This window comes from Phacochoerus africanus, chromosome 7 (assembly GCF_016906955.1).
Source record: "Phacochoerus africanus isolate WHEZ1 chromosome 7, ROS_Pafr_v1, whole genome shotgun sequence".
Lineage (NCBI taxonomy): Eukaryota > Metazoa > Chordata > Mammalia > Artiodactyla > Suidae > Phacochoerus > Phacochoerus africanus.
The window spans coordinates 83466111-83487027 of NC_062550.1; the positions used below are offsets into that span (position 1 = coordinate 83466111).

The 20917-nt window shown below is 36.4% G+C and overlaps 1 protein-coding gene and 1 non-coding gene across 4 annotated transcripts in view; one reads left to right on the forward strand and one right to left on the reverse strand.

Annotated features, from left to right (window-relative positions):
• Positions 1-20917, forward strand: part of SLC41A2 (solute carrier family 41 member 2) — a 128430-nt gene that overhangs the window by 70963 nt on the left and 36550 nt on the right. For all 3 annotated transcript variants that reach the window (XM_047788127.1, XM_047788126.1, XM_047788125.1), the window contains exons 8-10: positions 3536-3615; positions 14498-14629; positions 15652-15800. In XM_047788127.1, coding sequence (XP_047644083.1) covers positions 3536-3615; positions 14498-14629; positions 15652-15800 — 361 coding nt within the window. The remainder of the gene's footprint in view (positions 1-3535; positions 3616-14497; positions 14630-15651; positions 15801-20917) is intronic.
• On the reverse strand, positions 12883-12990 carry LOC125131908 (U6 spliceosomal RNA). The gene has a single exon (XR_007136083.1). It is a non-coding gene; the product is annotated as a U6 spliceosomal RNA (small nuclear RNA).

The following is a 20917-nucleotide window of genomic DNA, read 5'->3' on the forward strand; positions in this document are numbered from 1 at the left end:
CCCCCCCCCCCAAAAAAAAGAAAAGAAAAAAGAAAGTACTCAAAAAAAGAAGTGCAGGCGTAGTTGAAAAGTCTCCAAAAAACTATCCTTGGAGAAATTAGAGAAGCTATGGCATCTATAATGTAAGAACAGAATGGTCTGATAAGGAGGATGTGAAAAATTAGAAGAGCTCTTGGGGTCTTAAAAATACAGAAGTTGCAGAAACAAAAAAAATCAGTAGAGAAATTTTGAAGATAGGGTTGAGGAACTACACTGAAAAGTAGAACAGAAAGCAAAGATATGGACAACTGGAGGCAAATGATGAGGAGAGGAAATCATCATAGAAATAATATAAGAAAATTCCCCAGAATTGAAGAACATGGGCTTCTAGATTGACCACCCACTGAGTACCTTGTACAATGAATGAGAGTAGAAGGGACCCAAATCAAAGCACATTATCATAAATCCCAAAGCTTCCAGAGAGAAAAGTCCAGTTGCATATAAAGGACTGGTTGTTGGAATGATGTCCAATTGCAACACTCAACCTCAACCTCAGAATTCTCAGGGAAAATTATTTTGAACATGAAACATGATCCCTGAATCAACTGAACATAAGGGTAGACTCAAGAATTTTTCAGACCTGCAGGATCTCAAAAACTTTATTTCCCATATACTCTTCCATATAAAAGCCAAAAGAAGATATAGTCTCTCAAAATGAGGAAATAATCAAGAAAGAAGTCAACACAGGAATAAGGAAACCTATCCTGTGACAGCATGTGGATCATTTTTCTATAATGTAGATTGAGCTTTCCTAGAAGACTCAGGCAACCTGTCCTATGATATGTTGGGATCTGGCCACAGTATGTAGGCCAAGACTCACCGTGGGGGGATGAATAGAAGGTACAGGATGACAGCTGTGCATCAGACCTAGAGAGCAACAGTCCAGGCTGGCAGGAAGATAGGGGCTCAAGGAGAAATGTCTCTAAGGAAAACAGAGTGGAACTGATCAGTTGCCTGACAAATTGGACTGAATTCAGAGGCCTTTCATTAACTTTCTTACAGTTTTCAGGCTGGATTAATAAGAACTTAAAAAGTTAAGAAAAATTGAGTAAAAGCAAAAAAGTATAAGTAAGGAAATATCCTAATACATTGTGGCTCTGCTGTGAATAACAATTTCATTGTTATAATAAAGTAAATCCTAAATCTTTCACCAAAAATTATAACAAGATTGGCAGGATAAGGGGAAAAAGGGAATTGTGAAGGGACTAAACCAGGGAGGAAAATGTAAGAGAAACTAAATGCTCACTTTCCATAGTGGAAGTCATTAGGTTAATGTCTAAAATTAGAAGTCAAGAAATAGCAGTATGAGGAGTTTCCACTGCAGCTCAGTGGGTTAGAAACCCAACTAGTATCCATGAAGATGCGAGTTCAATCCCTAGTCTGGCAACATATGGAACTGCCATGTGTGGCAGGTAAGGCCCTAAAAAAATATTAAAAAGAAAAAGAAATAGCAGTATGAACATGTTGTGTAGAAACAGAGGATTAAATGCCAAAAGAAACAGTTTAAAAGTTAGAAAGGATTGCTAGTGGAGAGCAGGTTCTGGGGGTGGGGCTATTTTATAAGCTTTTGTGGTACTTTTGCTTTTTTTAAAATGATGCACATATATTTTTTGATAAAAATCAAATTTAATAAAATTGAAGAAAACTTTTACATTTGACTTTTAAAAAAATGTACATGTTTAAAAATGTCTTGGAGTCTGTATATGAATAGTATCATTTTGAATGACCTAACTATGGTTGGTTTTTATTTTCTTCTTTTTGTTTGTATTTTCTAATTTTTCTGTGTTTTATCACCTGGATAATAAAAATATTTTAAAATGTATTTTAGCAAGTGTTCATGTTATATACACAGCATGATCTATGTATTTCAGCAGGATGATTTATTCTTTGACATATAACTAGTTTATTCTATGAAATATGTTTTTCTTGGAGGTTTTTTATGTGTGCTTTTTTAGGGCCGCACCCACAGCATATGGAAGTGGCTAAGTTAGGGGTCGAATTGGAGTTGCAGCTGGCAACCCATGCCACAGCCACAGCAACACCAGATATGAGCTGCATCTGCCACCTACACCACAGCTCATGGCAACGCCAGACTCTTAACCAACTTGTAGATACTAGTCAGGTTTGTGACTGCTGAGCCACAACAGGCACTCCCATCATACACACACACACACACACACACATTAACATTAAGTCAAAATGGTAAAATATTTATAAAGGTGACTATTTGGGGACTTTATAATATACCTTTTAAATGGCAACTCCTGGCAGTTGAGTCATATTAAAACTTTCCTTTGCTTTATTAAAGAGTTGAAATAATAAAGATGTAGTAATTTCCTAATATTAACTATCACACGGTGGTAAGAAATTTGATCTGATACTTTGACCATCAGTTCCGTTCTGTGACAGCATGAGGTTCGTTTTTCTGTAATGTGGATTGCATTTTCCTGGAAGATTTAGGCAGCAGGATTCCACAGAATATTGGGACTGGAAGTGTTTTGTATTACATAGACTTTTCATATCTGAAATAAACAACTTCATTATCTGAAGTTAACCAGTTGATAATGGTCTTAGAAACGAACAAAAATCTCCAAGCTCCATTGAGACAGTGTATAGCCATATGTTATTTTTCCAGACCTCTCTGTTCTCCAGATCAGCTCTTTTCTATGGCTACAACTCATTATTTTAATTTACCAGTGATAAGACACTGTAATTTACTGTACCTAGGCTTAGTTTTAACCTGATAAAAGTCATCCCTTTAGTGGCTTGTTTACTTCAGATATGAAAAGACACTCTTAAATTTTTAAAAGTTTTTTAAAATTATAAGAGTAGTAAATGCATGTAGTTTAAAAAACTAATAAAGTGCAGAAGGATGTAAAATGACCATGAGCCTTGGAGTTCCCATCATGGCTCAGTGGTTAATGAATGCCTAGTGTCCACGAGGATGTGGGTTCCATCCCTGGCCTCACTCATTAGGTTAAGGATCCGGTGTTGCCATGAGCTGTGGTGTAGGGTCGCAGATGCAGCTCAGATCCCGCACTGCTGTGGCTGTGGTATAGGCCAGCAGCTACAGCTCTGATTCTGATCCCTAGCTTGGGAACCTCCATATACCACAGGTGTGGCCCTAAAAAGACAATAAATGAATAAATAAATAAATGACCATGAGTTTCTAGGGATAGACATTGTTAATAATTTCTTATATGTGCTTCCAGACATTTTAATGCACTTTAAGTGTATGCTTTTTTCTTTTTAACATGAACCTTGGAGACTAGAAGGAGAGCCCTGCAATGTGTGGGCTACAGTTCCGCCATGTTTTACTTTCAACATTTTGCTTTGGACCTTCATTTTTACTTTGAATATTTTTTCTTTTTATTCTATTTTTTAAATCTCTAAATATTTTACTTTTAAAAGTAGGGGTGTTTGTATGTAAAGAACAACTTCAAATTAGTACGTTGCCTTTCCTCTTCTCTAAATCATATGGTTTTGTATTTTTCAGCATTGGGGGCCTTATTCTGGACACAACTGTATCTGATCCAAACTTGGTTGGGATTGTTGTTTACACACCAGTTATTAATGGTAAGAATTAAACATATGGTTTCATGGTGATACCATATCTCTATTCTCAGGTATGAACAGGTATCTCTGGGTTCAGATTTTTAAGAGGTCTGTCTTCCCATCCCATCCATTTTATTTTCATTCACAGGTTGTTGCTCATGGTAGAAATTGCTTTCCCTGTTCTTAGTATACAGAACACACTTTTTTTTTTTTGTCTTTCTGCCATTTCTTGGGCCGCTCCCACGGCATATGGAGGTTCCCAGGCTAGGGGTCCAATCGGAGCTGTAGCCACAGGCCTACGCCAGAGCCACAGCAATGCTGGATCCGAGCTGCGTCTGCAACCCACACCACAGCTCACGGCAACGCCGGATCGTTAACCCACTGAGCAAGGGCAGGGACCGAACCCGCAACCTCATGGTTCCTAGTCGGATTCGTTAACCACTGCGCCACAACGGGAACTCCAGAGCACACTTTTGATAAGAGTTCTTCCTTAATCTTATCTCTAGATATTACCTTGTTAGCATCTCTAGATGTTGTCTAACTCTCTTTTGTGGCATGGCAAAATAGAATATTTCAGTTCTATATTATCATTTACTGCAGGCTTATCTGCTATCTTGTGTCGTTTTGTTGCTTCCCTTGTCGGTTTTTGTGGATAAATTAGAGTTAGCTAGGTTTAAGCATTGCTGGAATCAATTCAGTCCATTAAAATCTATCGCTCCTCTCTGATCCCTTTCAAATCTGCCTTATATTTTTTCTTATTTATAAAATGGAAATTACAATACTTAAATTCATAGGGATTTTTATATAGATTCCATTTAATAAGATAATTAATCCAGTCCTACTGACTTTAGGGATGGCTGTCATTAAGTTGGATTTCAATATAACTTAAGCCAATATAATTTAGAAAATATGTCTGGGGAAAAATGTATCATAGGATATACTACACATTTAATATAAATTATTTTTATAGATATATGGACAAGAAAGTATGTTATACAAAGGCAAGTTCTCCAAACTCTAAATTTCTGTCTAAAATTTTTACTGAACATTTTGATTTTTGTGTGCCTCTAGAATGTACATAAACAAATCTCCCCTAGTAACGCCTCTCCCAGTTTTCCTGATGCCACCATTCTCCCCATTACCTGCTCTTAAAATCATGGAAACATTTGATTCAGCCTTCATCCTCTTGGGACAGACAATGACCAAACCTTGTCTATTTGCACGTTAACATAATTCACTTGTCCATTTATATAACAAGTATGTCTTACCACTGCGCCCGCTCATGTCTCACTCCAGCCATCATTCAGGTGATAAAGTAACCTTCCTGACTAACTCCTTATTAAATGCAAATTGAATGTCCCTAACAGACTGGTCTGCCTTAAACACTGTTTTTATAACATTTGTCTTGGGATGAGCTTAACAATGGATTCCTCCGGCCAGTAAAATCAAGTTAGAATTCTTCTGCCTAGTTATCAAGGCTCTCTATATGCTGTTGGACGCCTACAACTTTATCCTGACTTGATTCTTCTATTGCGACCCTCAGAGATCAAATTTTCACTGCCTGGAGTACTGTCACTTTCTTTCTCCCTGTTCAGAGTCTCTTCAGTGGACTATTAGTTGATGAAATCACTAATTTTTATCCAAATATGGCTGTTAGAACTGTATTGCCCAACATTTCATTGAGAAATTTAACTTAAATTACAACCCCATTATTCGTAAGGTTTTAGTGAGTATCTCTGTTATTTCGTGTTACATAAGAAACACCTTACAAAGCACTTGCTAAAATGCTTTCCTTGGAAGTCTGTGCATGGCATGGCATGGTGGTGAATCTTTTTTTGTGTCTCAGTAAGTAAACCTCTTAGGTATCACAGTAAACTTGTGTCAGATTCCACTTATTAAAAACATTGATAAGATTCACTCCATGTTCCTTAAAAATGTGGAACTTTGGAGAATTGAATTTCATTTTAAATGTTTTAAGGGATGTACTATTTAAAAGACCTCTGTTTTATCATTGTCGTCATCATCATTTGCTATTTAGTGAGGACCTATTATGTGGCAGTTTACTTTTAGATCTTTTATGCAGGTTATATTATTTAATCCTCAGGTATAGATGAGGTCTCACATCTACTAAATGGTGATTTAAACTCAGATCTGCTTGATCTCAAAGCCTGTGACTTTTTTCTCTCAAAGTGAACTTTTACTAATTTATCTGTTTTTTTAGATACAGAAATACATACTTTGTTTAAGTTTAGGTATATCCGTGCTGACACTGTGATTAGGATAGCTTTTAACACTTAGCAACATCTCTCAGAACTGGTAACATCTTCTAAAATATATTTCATGCACCAGTAGTTTTTGATATATTAATACTTATAACTCAAGGAACCCCCTGGTGGTCTAGCAGGTTAAGGATCTGAGGCTGTCACTGCTATGGCTCTGGTCACTGCTGTGGAGTGAGTTCGATGCCCCCAGAATTTTCTGCATGATGCAGGCACAGCCGAAAACGAAAAATTTCCCGGAGGATGAAGTACAAATTATTTAGCATAACATACTGAGGCAACCCAATCTGCCTTAAAATCTCCATCTCTAATCTCATTTCTCCACCAATTCTTAAAGTTATCTTGCTGAATTTTTGATGCTTTCTTAAATAGATCATGTCATTTCTCTATACCATTCCTTTGTATCTGTTGTTCCCTCTGTCTTACTCCCCTTCTTTTACTTACCAAGTTCTGTTCATTCATCCAGACCCAATTAAGATGTCACCTCTTCTGCAAAATAGATCTTTGGGAAGAGTTAGTTGTGCTTTTCTCTGCTTCCACAGCATACTTTTAACATTTTTATTATACTACATAATTATTTTGTGTGATTACTTTCTTTTTGTATGACTCTCTGGGTAGTGCCTAGTGTCTTAACCTCTGCTAATTGCTGCGTGAATAAATGCATGAGTTAAGGAATATGCTTAGTTTTGCTGTAAACTATATATTACTGAATTTGAAGTTATCTTGTTAAATAACACAACTTCGATCATAACCAAAACATTTCCTATACTTAGGAACTGGTGAAGTGCATTAAAAAGGCAAAAATAGAAAATTGTTCCTACTGTTTGTATAAAAAATTTATCAGTTATGGCAACTTTTATTACTTTCCTTAATAGTTTCTCTGGTGTATAACCAGATAAATTGGTTTCTCAGAATTTCTTTCTCTTTGGTATATTCTACAAGCTTTTTAGATAGGAGGGACTATTTAGATAGAAGCTCCTTAGATATTGAAAGAGGTTAGAGAGCCACAGAATAAATATTTTGTTGGCAGAAGAAGAAAGAGTTGAGCTAGAGATCAATTGGTTAGAAGAAGGATTAGCTAAGTTAGTGTAGCCAGGGGAAATGATTCAGAAGGGACCATTTCTTCAGTGGTTTGGAAATCATTTGAGGGTTCAGCTTTTTCACATATATATGGTAATAACCTAGAAAAAAGTAAGAGAATGAAAAATACAATTAAGGATAGTTACTCTGATTGAGGGGGAAGGGTAAGGGATTGGGGAGGGGCACATAGGATACTTCAAATGTAAGAGTAATACTGTATCCTTTTTTTTTTCTTTTAAAATTTTATTTTATTTATTACTTTTTCTTTTTTCGGCCACCCCATGGCATAAGGAGTTCCCAGGCCAGGGATCAGATCCGAGCTGCAGTTGTGATCTAGACCATATCTGTGGCAATGCGGGATCCTTAATCCACTGTGCCAGGCAGGGGATCGAACCTGCATCCCAGCACTCCAGAGATGCTGCTGATCCCACTGCACCACCATAGGAATTCCTGTATCCTTAACAAAATACTAGCAAACCAAATCCAACAATACATTAAAAGGATTGTACACCATGATCAAGTGGGATTTATCCCAGGGATTCAAGGATTTTTCAGTATTTGCAAATCAATCCCTACCATGTGTACCCCTTTTCTTAAACTGGGTGATGTGTACATGGGTGTTTTCGTAGTATGGTTATTTATATTTATATATCTTTTCTCCTCTCTGTCCATGAGTCTGTTTCTGTTTTGTAGATAGGTTCATTGGTGTCATATTTTAGATTCTACATATAAGTGATGTCATATAGTATTTATCTTTTCTCTATAGCTTATATATATTTTATAAATAAATATTATTTCTGTATCTATTAAATATTTGGTACAAAACAAAAATCTTGGAAGTAGCACTTTTAGATTTCTAAAAGTGGTTGACTATGAAAAGAATAGAATTAGGATAATACCTAGGAGTCCAAATGAAGAGTTTTTTCCAAGGTGGGAGAAATGGAGACATGTTCATTGGCAAGGAAGCAAAGGAGTAAAACAAAGGAAAGATTAAGGATGCTTGAGAGATGGTGAATAATGAAGGAGCAAGGTCCACAAAATGATGGACTGCAGAGTACCCTTGGAAAGAAAGGATACCCTCATTGCAGTACGCAAAAGGAAAGGAGAGGCTAAGCTGAAGGGCCTTACTTACAGTGACATCCCCAAGTTGTCCCAAGAAGGTGGATAGATTCAGTTCTCCAGGACAGCTTCCCAATCTGTTTCATGTCATGGCACACACGGGAAATTGTAATATTTGGATGGCACATTAAGGTGAAGAAGGAGGCCACTTACAACCAGAGACAATCAGCCTGGGGGCATCAGCTGCCTCAGGTCTCGCCTGCGCCTGCAGTGCTTAGGTCAGTATCTTGTCACACCTATAACTGGTTCAAGGCTTCCTGGTTTGGGAAGCTCTGGTCTAGGCAGTGTTTCTCAACCTTTTTTTCATTATCATCCTTTGAAGGAGCCATTGAGAACATTTTCCCCTAAATGTGTCCACCCATGAAATTTTAATATCACAAGTGCCCAGTTTACCCATTTCTGTATTTTATGTGTACCATAAAATGAGAAAAAAAAATTTTCTTCCCCCAAGAACAAATTTTTGTCCCCACTGAGAATGCATGATCTAGGGTAAGGGAAGTAGAAAATTTGGTGACCTTATAAGTCATTCATTAGGTTGTCTGCAAGTCTACGAGTACACTGGAAGGAAGTAGTGGAGGAGGATGAATTAGGGACTTGGGAGGTGAGCCCTTGTTTAGATGAAAGGGCCTTCACTCTGAGGACATTACATGTATTCCCTGTGAAAAATATGAAACAGTGGAAGACGCATTTCTCCCATCCCTTTGCTTTCTTGAAACTAAAAGAGCAGTTCCTGGGTGTGAGTTCTGATAAGGAGTCATGAAATGAGGAGAGGTGAAAATGCAGAGATGTGTGGAGGTGGCTAAAATACGGAAGATACCAGATCTGTTGTGCTGTTGATTATAAGGCTTTACTTTTTAACAAAATGAACTTTCACTTCAGGTTCCCTTGGAAATGTCCAAAAGAATTATTGTCATAATTTAAAATATATTTCGTGGTGTGAATGCTAAACATTTGCTGGAAACATATTTCCAAATTGAATAACACGTAAAGTCGGATAGAGTTCCCTTGTGGTGCAGTGGGTTAGGGATTTGGCATTGTTACTGCTGTGGCTCTGATTGCTGCTGTGGTGTGAGTTCGATCCCTGGCCCAGGAACGTCCACATGCTGTAGATGCAGCCCCCCTAAAAAAAAAAATCCACTTTAAAACATGAAGTTAGATTTTAAAGTGGTCCTTAGATGAACCTTCTGAATGTGTTCATACTACCAACATTTATATTATCAATGGAGCTCATGTGAGCAACAAGGCACTTAAAAATTAGGTCTTATGGATGCAGAAGGCCCTTAGTAATTATTTAGGATGTTGAAAATCTGTTTTTACTAATGCTATTAATTTATGTGACAATCTTTAGGTGCTCTCCACTAGCTTTAGTAGTACAATTAGTCTGTGAGGAATTTAAGTAATTTCAAAGAAATGCTGATAGACTAGCTCTTAGTAGAAGTATTGTGTGTCATGATAGGAAGAAAGCATTTTTGACATTAAGAAAAAACTATTCTAAGGTAAGAATTCTGCTTAGTTTAAAAATATAATGAGTGATCATGATGAGATCATGATGGGGTTTTAATTCCATGAGAAGGTAAAACTTTAATAGGTTTCTACACTAATTATTTTAATTATTTTGCCTTTCATGTGATGCCTTTAATCTACTTGGAACTGATTTTTGTGTAAAGCATGAGAGTAGGGGTCCAATTTCATGGTATTTGCGGGGCATATTATTACCTAATTATCTTGGCATTATTTACTGAAGTTGTAGCACTATTAATCTGTACTACCTCCTTTGTATATCTCAGATTTCATCTGTGCATGTGTGGTTATTAGGTTAAAGAGGTCCCCTTCAATTCCTGGTTTGCTAAGAATTTTTAATTATAAATAAAGAATGTTGAATTTCATCAATTTTTATGCATTTATTCATATAATCATATTTTTCTTCATGTATTTATTAATGTACTGTATTATTTTAGTTTCAAATATTAATTCAGCCTTACATTCCTAGGATATATTCACTTTGGTTGTGATGTATTATGCATTTAACATTTTTCTGATTTGGTTTGCCAACTGTTTAATATCTTTTTACATTTATTTTTATTCATAAGCTTGGCCTATAATTTTCCTTTTTCATATTTCCATTGTTGGATTTTGAACTCAAAGTTTTGCTGGTCTCATTATGTGAGTTATACACTTACTTATATTTTATACTGTAAAGTAATATGTGTAGGATTTTATTTTTTCTTTTTGGCTGCTCTCCAGCATATTGAGTTCCTGGGCCAGGGATCATATCTGAGCCACAGTTACAACCTATGCTGCAGCTGCAGCAATGTGGGATCCTTAACCCCCTGTGCCCGGCCAGGAATTGAATCTGCGTCTCAGCACTCCCAAGATGCCATGGATCCCATTGAGCCATAGTGGGAACTCTGTGTAGGATTCTATTACTTATTATTTTTATTTACTTATTTATTGCTTAACTATTGGATAGACTCACTTGAAAAAAACCAACAAAGCAAACAACTTATGTGGGGCTGAATTTTTGAGGAAGATTTGAAGTTTTAGATTTGATTTCCTTAATCATTATAGAATGATTCAAATTTTCTGTTTCTTCTTAAATTAATTTTGTTAAATTGTATATATTTTAGGATATTTTCCCATTTAAATTTTCAAGGTTAAATTGGCATAAAGTTATTCATAATATTCTTATTTTTAAAATATTGGCAGTAACTGGAATTATGATTTTTTCCCCATGTTGTTTGTGCCTACTCTTTTTTTCTTTTCGAAGAAGCCATAGTTAGCTTTATAGATGTCCTTAATTTTTTTCTCTTTTCATTATTTTCCTTCTTCTAGTTTATGTTTGTATTTCTTTTCTTCAAACTTCTTCTTTTCTTTTCTTTTTTTTAACCCAATGAATTTTATTACGTTTATAGTTGTGCAGTCATCATCACAACCCAATTTTATAGCATGTCCATCCCAAACCCCCAGCCCATCCCCCTCACCCCAAACTGTCTCCTTTGGAAACCATAAGTTTTTCAAAGTCTGTGAGTCAGTATCTGTTCTGCAAAGAAGTTCATTGGATCCTTTTTTTAGATTCCACATATAAGTGATAACATATGACGTTTGCTATCTCACTGTCTGACTAACTTCACTTAGCATCATAAGTTCTAGGTCCATCCATGTTGCTGCAAATGCCATTATGTCTTTTCTTTTGTGGCTGAGTAATATTCCATTGTGTATATGTACCACATCTTCTTTATCCACTCCTCTGTTGATGGACATTTAGGTGGTTTCCGTGTCTTAGCTATTGTATATAGGGCTGGAATGAACATTAGAATACGTGTATCTTTTTGAGTCATGGTTTTCTCTGGATAGATTCCCAAGAGTGGGATTGTTGGATCAAATGGTAGTTCTGTTTTTAGTCTTTTGAGGACTCTCCATACTGTTTTCCATAGTGGTCGCACCAATTTACACTACCACCGAAAGTATAACAGGGTTCCCTTTTCTTGGCATCCTCTCCAGCATTTATTATTTGTAGACTCTTTGATGATTGCCATTCTGGCTAGTGTAAGGTGGTACCTCACAGTAGTTTTGATTTGCATTTCTCTAATAATTTGTGATGTTAAACATCTTCTCATGTGTTTTTGGTGATCTGAAATACGGGCAGAAACCTGAATAGACATTTCTCCAAAGAAGACATACAGAGGTCAACAGGCACATGAAAAAATGCTCAACATCACAAATTGGTAGAGAAATGCAAATCAAAACTACAATGAGATACCACCTCACACTGGTCAGAATGACCATCATGAGTAAGTCTACAAATAACAAATTCTGGAGGGGGTGTGGAGAAAAAGGAACCCTCCTTCACTGTTGGTGGGAATGTAAATTGGTACCACTATGGAGGAATATTCATGACTTACCTGAGAACAGGGATGTGGTTTGGACCCAGAAGTGATGCAACATTCCTTTCAGTCCTTGTTTGAGCTTTTCTGGTTGTTATCATGACAATTGCCAACTGTCATGGCACAGTGGGTGTGTCATTTAGCATTCTAATATATTACAATGAGCACATAATGAGATTCACGGTCTACTGGAAGTCGAATTTCCTCTGTCTTGGGCCTAGTTTGTTTTAATTTGTTGTTGTGGGGATTTTAGTTTATTTGTTTTTGGGTTTTTGACCCCCTCTTTGCAACTTCTTCCTAAAATTTAGATGAGTAATTGGTTTCCATTTGGTGTCAGGGCAGGGATATGGTTCTGGGCAACAGCTTTAGTAACAAATTGACCTTCACAACCATTATTCAGTGTTTGTCTTTAACACTGGTGTGTTTAACCCTAGAATTAGGTAATAGTCCCTGTCACAGTCTTTTTTTTTTCTTTCTTTCTGATACTGATATAGCCACTCTAGCTTTCTTTTCACTAGAGTTTACATGGTATATCTTTTTCCATACCTTTACTTTTAACCTATTTAGGGTCCCATCTTTTAATAATGTATATTGTAACATCTTTTCCATTAGATACTTTAACATATTAACATCACAGTTATTTTAAAGTCCTTGTCGGATTGTTTCAATACCCGAGTCATTCTGGCTCTGGTTCTGTTGACTTCTTTACTCCTGACAATAGTCTGTTTTCTTTATTACTTTTTACTGTCCCAGAAATGTTTTAACAAATGCTGACCATTGTGTATAAAAGAACATTGGCTGTGGAGGTAATTATTTATGCCTTTAAAAAGGCAGACTTTTCTGCTATTAAGTCATTAGTATGGAATACTGAGTCAGTCTCATCAGTAGTTGAACTTGGTTTTTTTTTTGTGGTTATTATTTTTTCTTTAAATATGGAATGCTTCACGAATTTGCATGTCATCCTTGCGTAGGGGCCATGCTAATCCTCTCTGTATTGTTTCAGTTTTTAGTATATGTGCAGCCAAAGTGAGCACTGTGGTTATTAATAGTTAACTTCAGTGCCCCACTGACTTCAGATTTCTTTTTTCCTTTCCTTTCCTTTTTTTTTAGGGCTGCACCCAAGGCATGTGGAAGTTCCCAGGGTAGGGGTCAAATTAGAGCTACAGCTGCCAGCCTACACCACAGCCATAGCAACACAGGATCCAAGCCATGTCTGCAACCTACACCACAGCTCACAGCAGTGCCAGATCTTTAATCCATTGAGCGAGGCCAGGGATTGAACCTGCATCCTCAAGGATCCTGGTCAGGTTCATTACCACTGGGCCACAATGGGAACTCCCATATTTCTTTATTGATAAGCTTTGGCTTAATATGAGCCTGGAGTGCTGTGTGCCTGCAGCATGGAAAGCTTAACTATCTGTGCTCTTGCTCCTCCTCTCTCAGTAGGCTGCTGATGCTTTTTACGTGGTACAAGGCATGGGAAGGAGTTGGGGATTGTCTTGTACTATTCTCAGTCTTAGGCAATCCTTAATGCACTTGGCCACAGAGGTGAGGCCTTCTCAGTGTCTTTTTACTCCTCTGTCTGTTGGCAGTCACTCTGCCAGATTGGTCTTGAGCAAGAAGATTCTCTTTCATTCATTCAGCAGCAGACAGCCTTTGCTTCTACACTTACTCCATTGGCAATTGATTTTTGCCCAGGAAGAGGTGGCTGGTGTGAGCCCTTCATCATGCAAGCAGCTCTTGTTTCATATGAGAGAAGGATTGGGAAACAGATGTGGTTTCTTGCTGTGTGCTGCCAAGGTTGGGTATCTCAGTGTTCTCTCCTATCTCAGTACGCCTCACAAGCAGCCAGGGGAGGCTTGCAGAAATAGCTGGCAAGTGGATAGACTCCTCTGGTGTCTAAGGTTCCCAGGCATTCTAAATGGTTATGTTAGCACATACTCGGCATTTAAGAATTTGACGTTTTCAATTGCTTTCTTCCTACTCGCTTTTCTGACTACTTCCTCTTCCTCTCATAGTCTATCAAGGAAGAATGCATAGGGGTTTCCTAACTCACCTTGGGCACACTTACCACCCTTTGGAATTCATTTCACCTCTTGGAATCAGCTCCTCTTCCACAGAATATATGGGACGATAATCTAGGTTAAAAGATGACTTTCTTGAGTATTTCTTTCAGCGTCTTATCACAAGCCTCGACTATTTGAATAAATCTAGCTTATTTTTCCTCTCATTAAGATGATAAACATAAAACACCTTGCTACCTAGTTTTATGTCTTGGTTCTGATAGTAATTTTTAAAAATTGCTTATGCTGCTTTTATACCAAACAGTGAATTAGATTTGAAAAAATAGTGAATGAGTCTTTCACAGCAATAAATGGATGCTTTTGGAGTATCTACCTCAAAATTACATGAATCAACTTTTAAGAACTCTTTGTTTTGTTTCATTGGTCCAGGATGTGACATAAAGAGGCATATATTTGATTGAATTTATGCAAGTTATTTAAAATATGGAGATAACTGCTTTGTTTTTCTCTGTTTCAGGTATTGGTGGTAATTTGGTGGCCATTCAGGCTAGCAGGATTTCTACCTACCTCCATTTACACAGCATCCCAGGAGAACTGCCTGATGAACCCAAAGGTTGTTACTATCCATTTAGAACTTTTTTTGGTCCAGGTAGGTACGTCTGGATTTTTGCATACTGTATTTGAGTGACTGTTTCTTCATGAGTATAGACAAGCAACATTTGCTGAAAACATGTTTTGTTTGTGAACGTTGCACAATTTTCCATTTCTGCAAGCTAAGTAGATTTTAAATAGAACAAATTCGGTTCTCTAAATCTCAGTGAACAATAGAAAAAAATTGTGTCAGTTCTGCAGTTGCTGAGGAACTTCGTATAATTTTTCTTTTCTCTTTCTCTGGGATATCGTTTTTATGAGTCAAGAAAGAGGAAACTTGTACATTTGAGAAAGCATTGTTAGCGAATGTTAGCTAAATCAGGGAGACAGAGATACTGTCTTTTGTGTAATAATCTTTTTGGCCCTTATAAATGTAGGCATTTGATCCCAAACAAATGGAATGAGAGAGGATAACCTCAGTTACAAGGAACAGTGCATTGTTTATGCCCCAGGCATAGGATACCCAAGAAACTAAACCACAATTTTAAACCTCACAATTCTTGAAAACTTTTTCTTCTGATGAAAATTAATGTAATGTAATAAATGTAACTTTTGAACGAGGATCGGAAATGCCCAGTCTTGGAATAGCAGTGAAATAACTCTAAAGGAAAAATAAAATTAAAACATTTCAAACCAAAGGTCTCCTATTAAAAGACCATGAGATGGTTTTCAGTCATTGAAATAATCCATAAAAAGGAATTAAATGATGTGGGGAAAAAACCCGCATTTTAGTACTTTAAGACCGTCATATTTCTTCTTTGGTCTTCTTTTTTTAATAGTAGATATGATAGTTTGACCAATGTTCTTCATGGCAAGTTTTCATCAACCACCTTTCATTTAATTAATATATAACATATAGGGAGAATTTCTAGAAATTAAGTGAATTGTAAATAGTTAAAATTTATTTCTAGCAGTTGAATTTTATGTGTTCTGTGCAGTGTAGTAACTAGAAGTCATACTCAAATTTTAACCGCTGTGACCAAAAGATGATTTTAACAACTTTTATATCTTATGTTACAGGAGTAAATAATAAGTCTGCTCAAGTTCTACTGCTCTTAGTGATACCCGGACATTTAATTTTCCTGTACACTATTCATCTGATGAAAAGTGGTCACACTTCTTTAACTGTAATCTTCGTAGTAGTATACTTATTTGCTGCTGTGTTACAGGTAAGAGTTAAAAACTTTTGCACTCTCTTTTATGCTCAGATGGATGTAAAAGCATAACTTTGTGTCCTTCCCATTGTGACTTAGTGGCAACAAGCCAAACTAGTATCCACGAGGATGAGGGTTTGATCCCTGGCCTCGTTCAGTGGGTTAAGGATCCAGCTTGCTGTGATCTGTGATATAGGTTGCAGATGCAGCTCAGACCTCTCGTTTCTGTGGCTGTGACATAGGCTGGCAGCTGCAACTCTGATTCGACTCCTGGGAACTTCCATATGCTGCGGACGCGGCCCTAAAAAGACCCAAAGAAAAGTGTGACTTTCTAAATCTAAAGGCACAAGAAATATTTTAACATTTTGGAAATCAGGTGAATGTCTTCGTATTGATTTGATCTTCTTAAAATTAATAACTCAGGACCACTTTTAATACGATTTTTTAAATGATTTGATCAGTAGAGCTTCTTTGAATTTCCTCTTTACTGGATTCTATCTCTTTCCTTCTTTTGTTCTCTTGTTTTATATGAACACATCTTCAGATAAATTCCTCGGAAGGAGTATTGGCTAGGAGAACAATTTTTGAGTCTTGGCATGTTGTGAAATGCTTTTACATGAATAGGTTGGGCGGATATAGAATTCTGGTTTGTTTGTTTGTTTTTAGGATTTGAAGGTATCGCTTCTTTGTTTTATAACTTCTCCTATTACCATTGAAAGGGGCAACAGGAGGGCGTTCCTGTTGTCACTCAGTGGGTTTAGAACCCAGTTAGTATCCATGAGGATGCAGGTTTGATCCCTAGTCTTGCTCAGTTGGTTAAGTATCCAGTATTGCCGCAAACTGAATGTAGATGCAGCTCAGATCTGGCATTGCTGTGGCTGTAGCATAGGCCAGCAGCTGCAGCTCTGATTGGACCCCTAGCCTGGAAACTTCCAAATGCTGCAGGGGTGGCCCTAAAAAAAGAAAGAAAAGAAAAGGACAGCAGCTGCCATTCTCACTTCTGATCTCCTTATACTTTTATCTTTGTAGAAGCTTGCAAGATCTTCTCTTTTTCCTTATTGTTCTTGAATTTCTTCTGATATTTATAAGTTTTAAAGTAATATGCCTAAATTTCTAGTTCATGATTGATCTCCTTTAGACTTTTGCTAATAAAAGTTGAGCATTTGGGGTATGTTGTAATCTTTCCCAAATGGTTATATCACAGATTTTGGTTAAATTAGTAGTCAGTGTTTCTATCATAGGTCTATCTAAACATTGTTTATTATAGAGCCAGAGAGTGTGCTATATTTCCTTTTTCTGTATTTTATTTTTCTTGTGGTTAATAATCATATCTTTTTTCATTTGCATCATTTTCCATAAACCCAGCCCAACTATTCCAGCTTTATTTTGGCTTCTTAGCCATGGCTTCTTGCTAAATTCTGTAGATATGGAACCTCTGAAAGTGAGAAATCCTAATTTAAGAGAAGCATTCAAATAATTCTTCTAAGAGATAACATTTGAATTTGACCTTCAAGGGGTTTTGTAGGAGTGAGGTTGGAGGATAGGTATGTGGAATTATTCCAGTTGAGAGAAACTGCATTGATGAAAGAAACTGCATTGATGATAATAAGTTAATGAAATTAACTGACATTTACTGTGTTTCCTATATAACCAGCATTGTTTTAAGTGCTGTACATGTACAGATTCAGTTCATTCTCTCAAATACTCCGTGAGATTTATACTCCTCTGATATAAATCAGTTATTTTTAAAGTGGAGTAATACAGAACAATGCATTGTATACAGAGAGAAAAGATGAAAACTTCTGTTTATATATGTCTGTCTCATTTGTTTAAAATGTCATTTTTTTCATTTTTATGATTGCTTTACGATAAGCAGATAAGCGCAGTGTTAAGTAAGTATGCTCATTTATATTGAAAAGGCTGCCTAAGGTAAAACTTTTGGAGAGTACCCGGTAAAAGCATAGCAATGAAAAAGCACAAAACCTATGCCAAAAAAGAAAGTGATTCATACAGAGGATCCAGCTAAAAGAGTAGATGAAATAAAGTTAAGAAGGCAGATTAGGGCCAGTGTAGACAGGCCTTAAATGCCAGATAAGGAAGACAAGAATCTACTTATAAAATAATGAAAACCCTTTTGACTTATTTGCTATTTTTAACTTTTCTAGAATGCTTTGCAGTACCTGAGGTTTTCTTAAAAGTCACCTATCAAATCATTTATTCATTCAGTAAACATTCATTCTCTGAGATACAGGAATGGGTCTCAAATTCCAGGATGAATAAATTCAGACCCTCTCTTCAAGGACATGGTCTGAAGGGAAGACTACTGCATGAACAAATGACTGTGTTATATTGTAATGTAATATAAATGCTGGGAATATCTACGCACAATTTGCTGTCAGAGCTTGGAAGAAAAAGCATCTAATTCTACCTAGGGGGTAATATTTTTCTTCTGTTCAGTAGGGACAAAAATTATTTCAAATATGCTTTTACTACTGGCTATCTTTACTGCTGTGTATGATAGGGTCATTTATTATTATTTATGTTCTCCGTGTGTGTAGGTATTATGAAAGAGATGCATTCCTCAACCCCATGGGCAATCTTTAAGAAACCATTCTTTAGTTATTAATACATATGCTATTTTTAGAGCAAGTTCCTATTTGTAACTCTAGCTCTTCACCACATGCATGGATTTATGGTTTTTTGCCATTTGCTATATGTATCATTTCCCTTAGGTTAATGAAAGATAGAACTTTTTCTGAATTTGTACAAATATTAGATTTCAACCTATACTTACAGTATACCTACATGTCTTTTTGAAACCTCTGACCTAAATTCTGACCAATGAAGTTGGAGAAACTAGAGTTGAGGAAAGAGTAAATGTTAATCTCTCTGTGTCTCAGTTCCCTCCCTTATAAAGTGGGAGGAATATAGATAGTCTGACTTATGATTTTTTAACTTTATGATGTGCAAAATACACAACAAATTCAATAGAAACCATACTTCAAATGTTGAATTTTGATCATTTTCTGGTCTAGTGATATTCAGGGCGATACTGTCTTATGCTGCTGAGCAGTGGCAGAGAGCCACAGCTCCCAGCCAGCCACACAATCAAGAGGGTAAACAACTGGTAAACCAGTACACTTACGGCCATTCTCTACCCGACAAACCATTCTGTTTTTCAATAAACTACATGAGCTATCCAGTTTTAATTATTTATTATAAGTATTGTATTATTTTTATAATTTAGTAGGATAGTTTTAGTAAATGCATTTTTGACTTACAGTAGTTTCAATTTACCATGTGTTTATTAGACATGGTAATATATAACTTATAACCCCATCGTAAGTCAAGGAAGATCTGTAGTAGTACGTAGCTTTCAGGCATCTTTAAGAATTAATTGAATTAATTACATAAAGCTCGCTTAGTAGTGGATGCTACGTGAATGTTAGCCGACACTGTTGTTGTTACTGTTATTAAACATAGAATTTTAAATGAGCCATTAATCTCTGAATGAAATTGTAATTTTTTAGAACTTATACTATGGATTGAATTTTCTTATGTATCTTTTTTTAAATGAATTTTATTACATTTATAGTTGTACAATCATCATCACAACCCAATTTTATAGCATTTCCGTCCCAAACACCCATTACACCCCCCCAGCCTGTCTCATTTGGAAACCATGAGTTTTTCAAAGTCTGTGAGTCAGTATCTGTTCTGCAAAGAAGTTCACCATGTCCCTTTTTTAGATTCCACATGTAAGTGATTGCATTTTATGTTGGTGTCTTGCTGTCTAACTTCACTTAGCATGATAATTTCTTGGTCTATCCATGTTGCTGCGAATGCCATTATTTCTTTCCTTTTAATGGCTGGGTAATATTCCATTGTGTTTTTCTTCTTTATCCACCCCTCTGTCGATGGACAATTAGGTTGTTTCCATGTCTTGGCTGTTGTTATAGTGCTGCAATGAACATTGGAGTACGTGTGTCTTTTTGAGTCATGGTTTTCTCTGGATAGATTCCCAGGATTGGGATTGCTGGATCAAATGGTAATTCTATTTTTAGTTTTCTGAGGAATCTCTATACTATTTTCCATAGTGGTTGTACCAATTTACATTCCCACCAACAGTGTAATAGGGTTCCCTTTTCTTGGCACCCTCTCCAGCATATATTGTTTGTAGACTAACTGATGATTGCCATTCTGGTTGGTGTAAGGTGGTACCTCATAGAGTTTTGATTTGCATTTCTCTAATAATGAGTGATGTTGAACCTCTTTTCATGTGTTTTTTGTATACCTGAATGTCTTCTTTGGAGAAGTGTCTGTTTAGATCTTCTGCCCATTTTTTGATGGGGTTTTTTGTTTTTTGGGTTTTTTTGCTATTGAGCTGCAGGAGGTGTTTATAAATTTTGGAGATTAATCCCTTGTCAGTCGATTCACTTACAGTTATTTTCTCCCATTCTGTGGATTGTCTTTTTGTTTTGTTTAAAGTTTCCTTTGCTGTGCAGAAACTTTTAAGTTTAATTAGGTCCCATTTGTTTATTTTTGTTTTTATTGTAATTACTCTAGGAGGTGAATCTGAGAAGATAGTGCTGTAGTTTATGTCGGAGAATGTTTGGCCTATGTTTTCCTCTAAGAGTTTTATAGTATCTGGTCTTATATCTAGGTCTTTAATCCATTTTGAGTTTATTTTTGTGTATGGTGTTAGAGAGTGTTCCAATTTCATTCTTTTATATATGGCTGTCCAGTTTTCCCAGCACCACTTATTGAAGGGGCTGTCTTTTCTCCATTGTATAGTCTTACCTCCTTTGTCATAGATGAGTTGACTGTAGGTGTCTGGGTTTAATTCTGGGCTTTCTATTCTGTCCCACTGATCTATATTTCTGTCTTTGAGCCAGGACCATAGGGCTTTGATGACTGTAGCTTTGTAGTATAGTCTGAAGTCAGGGAGCCTAATTCCTCTAGCTACATTTTTCTTTTTCAGGATGTCTTTGGCTACTCTGGGTCTTTTGTGCTTCCAAACAAACTTTAAAATATTTTGTCCGAGTTCTGTGAAAAATGTCCTTGGTAATTTGATAGGGATTGCATTGAATCTGTAGATTGCCTAAGGTAGTATAGTCATTTTGGTAATATTT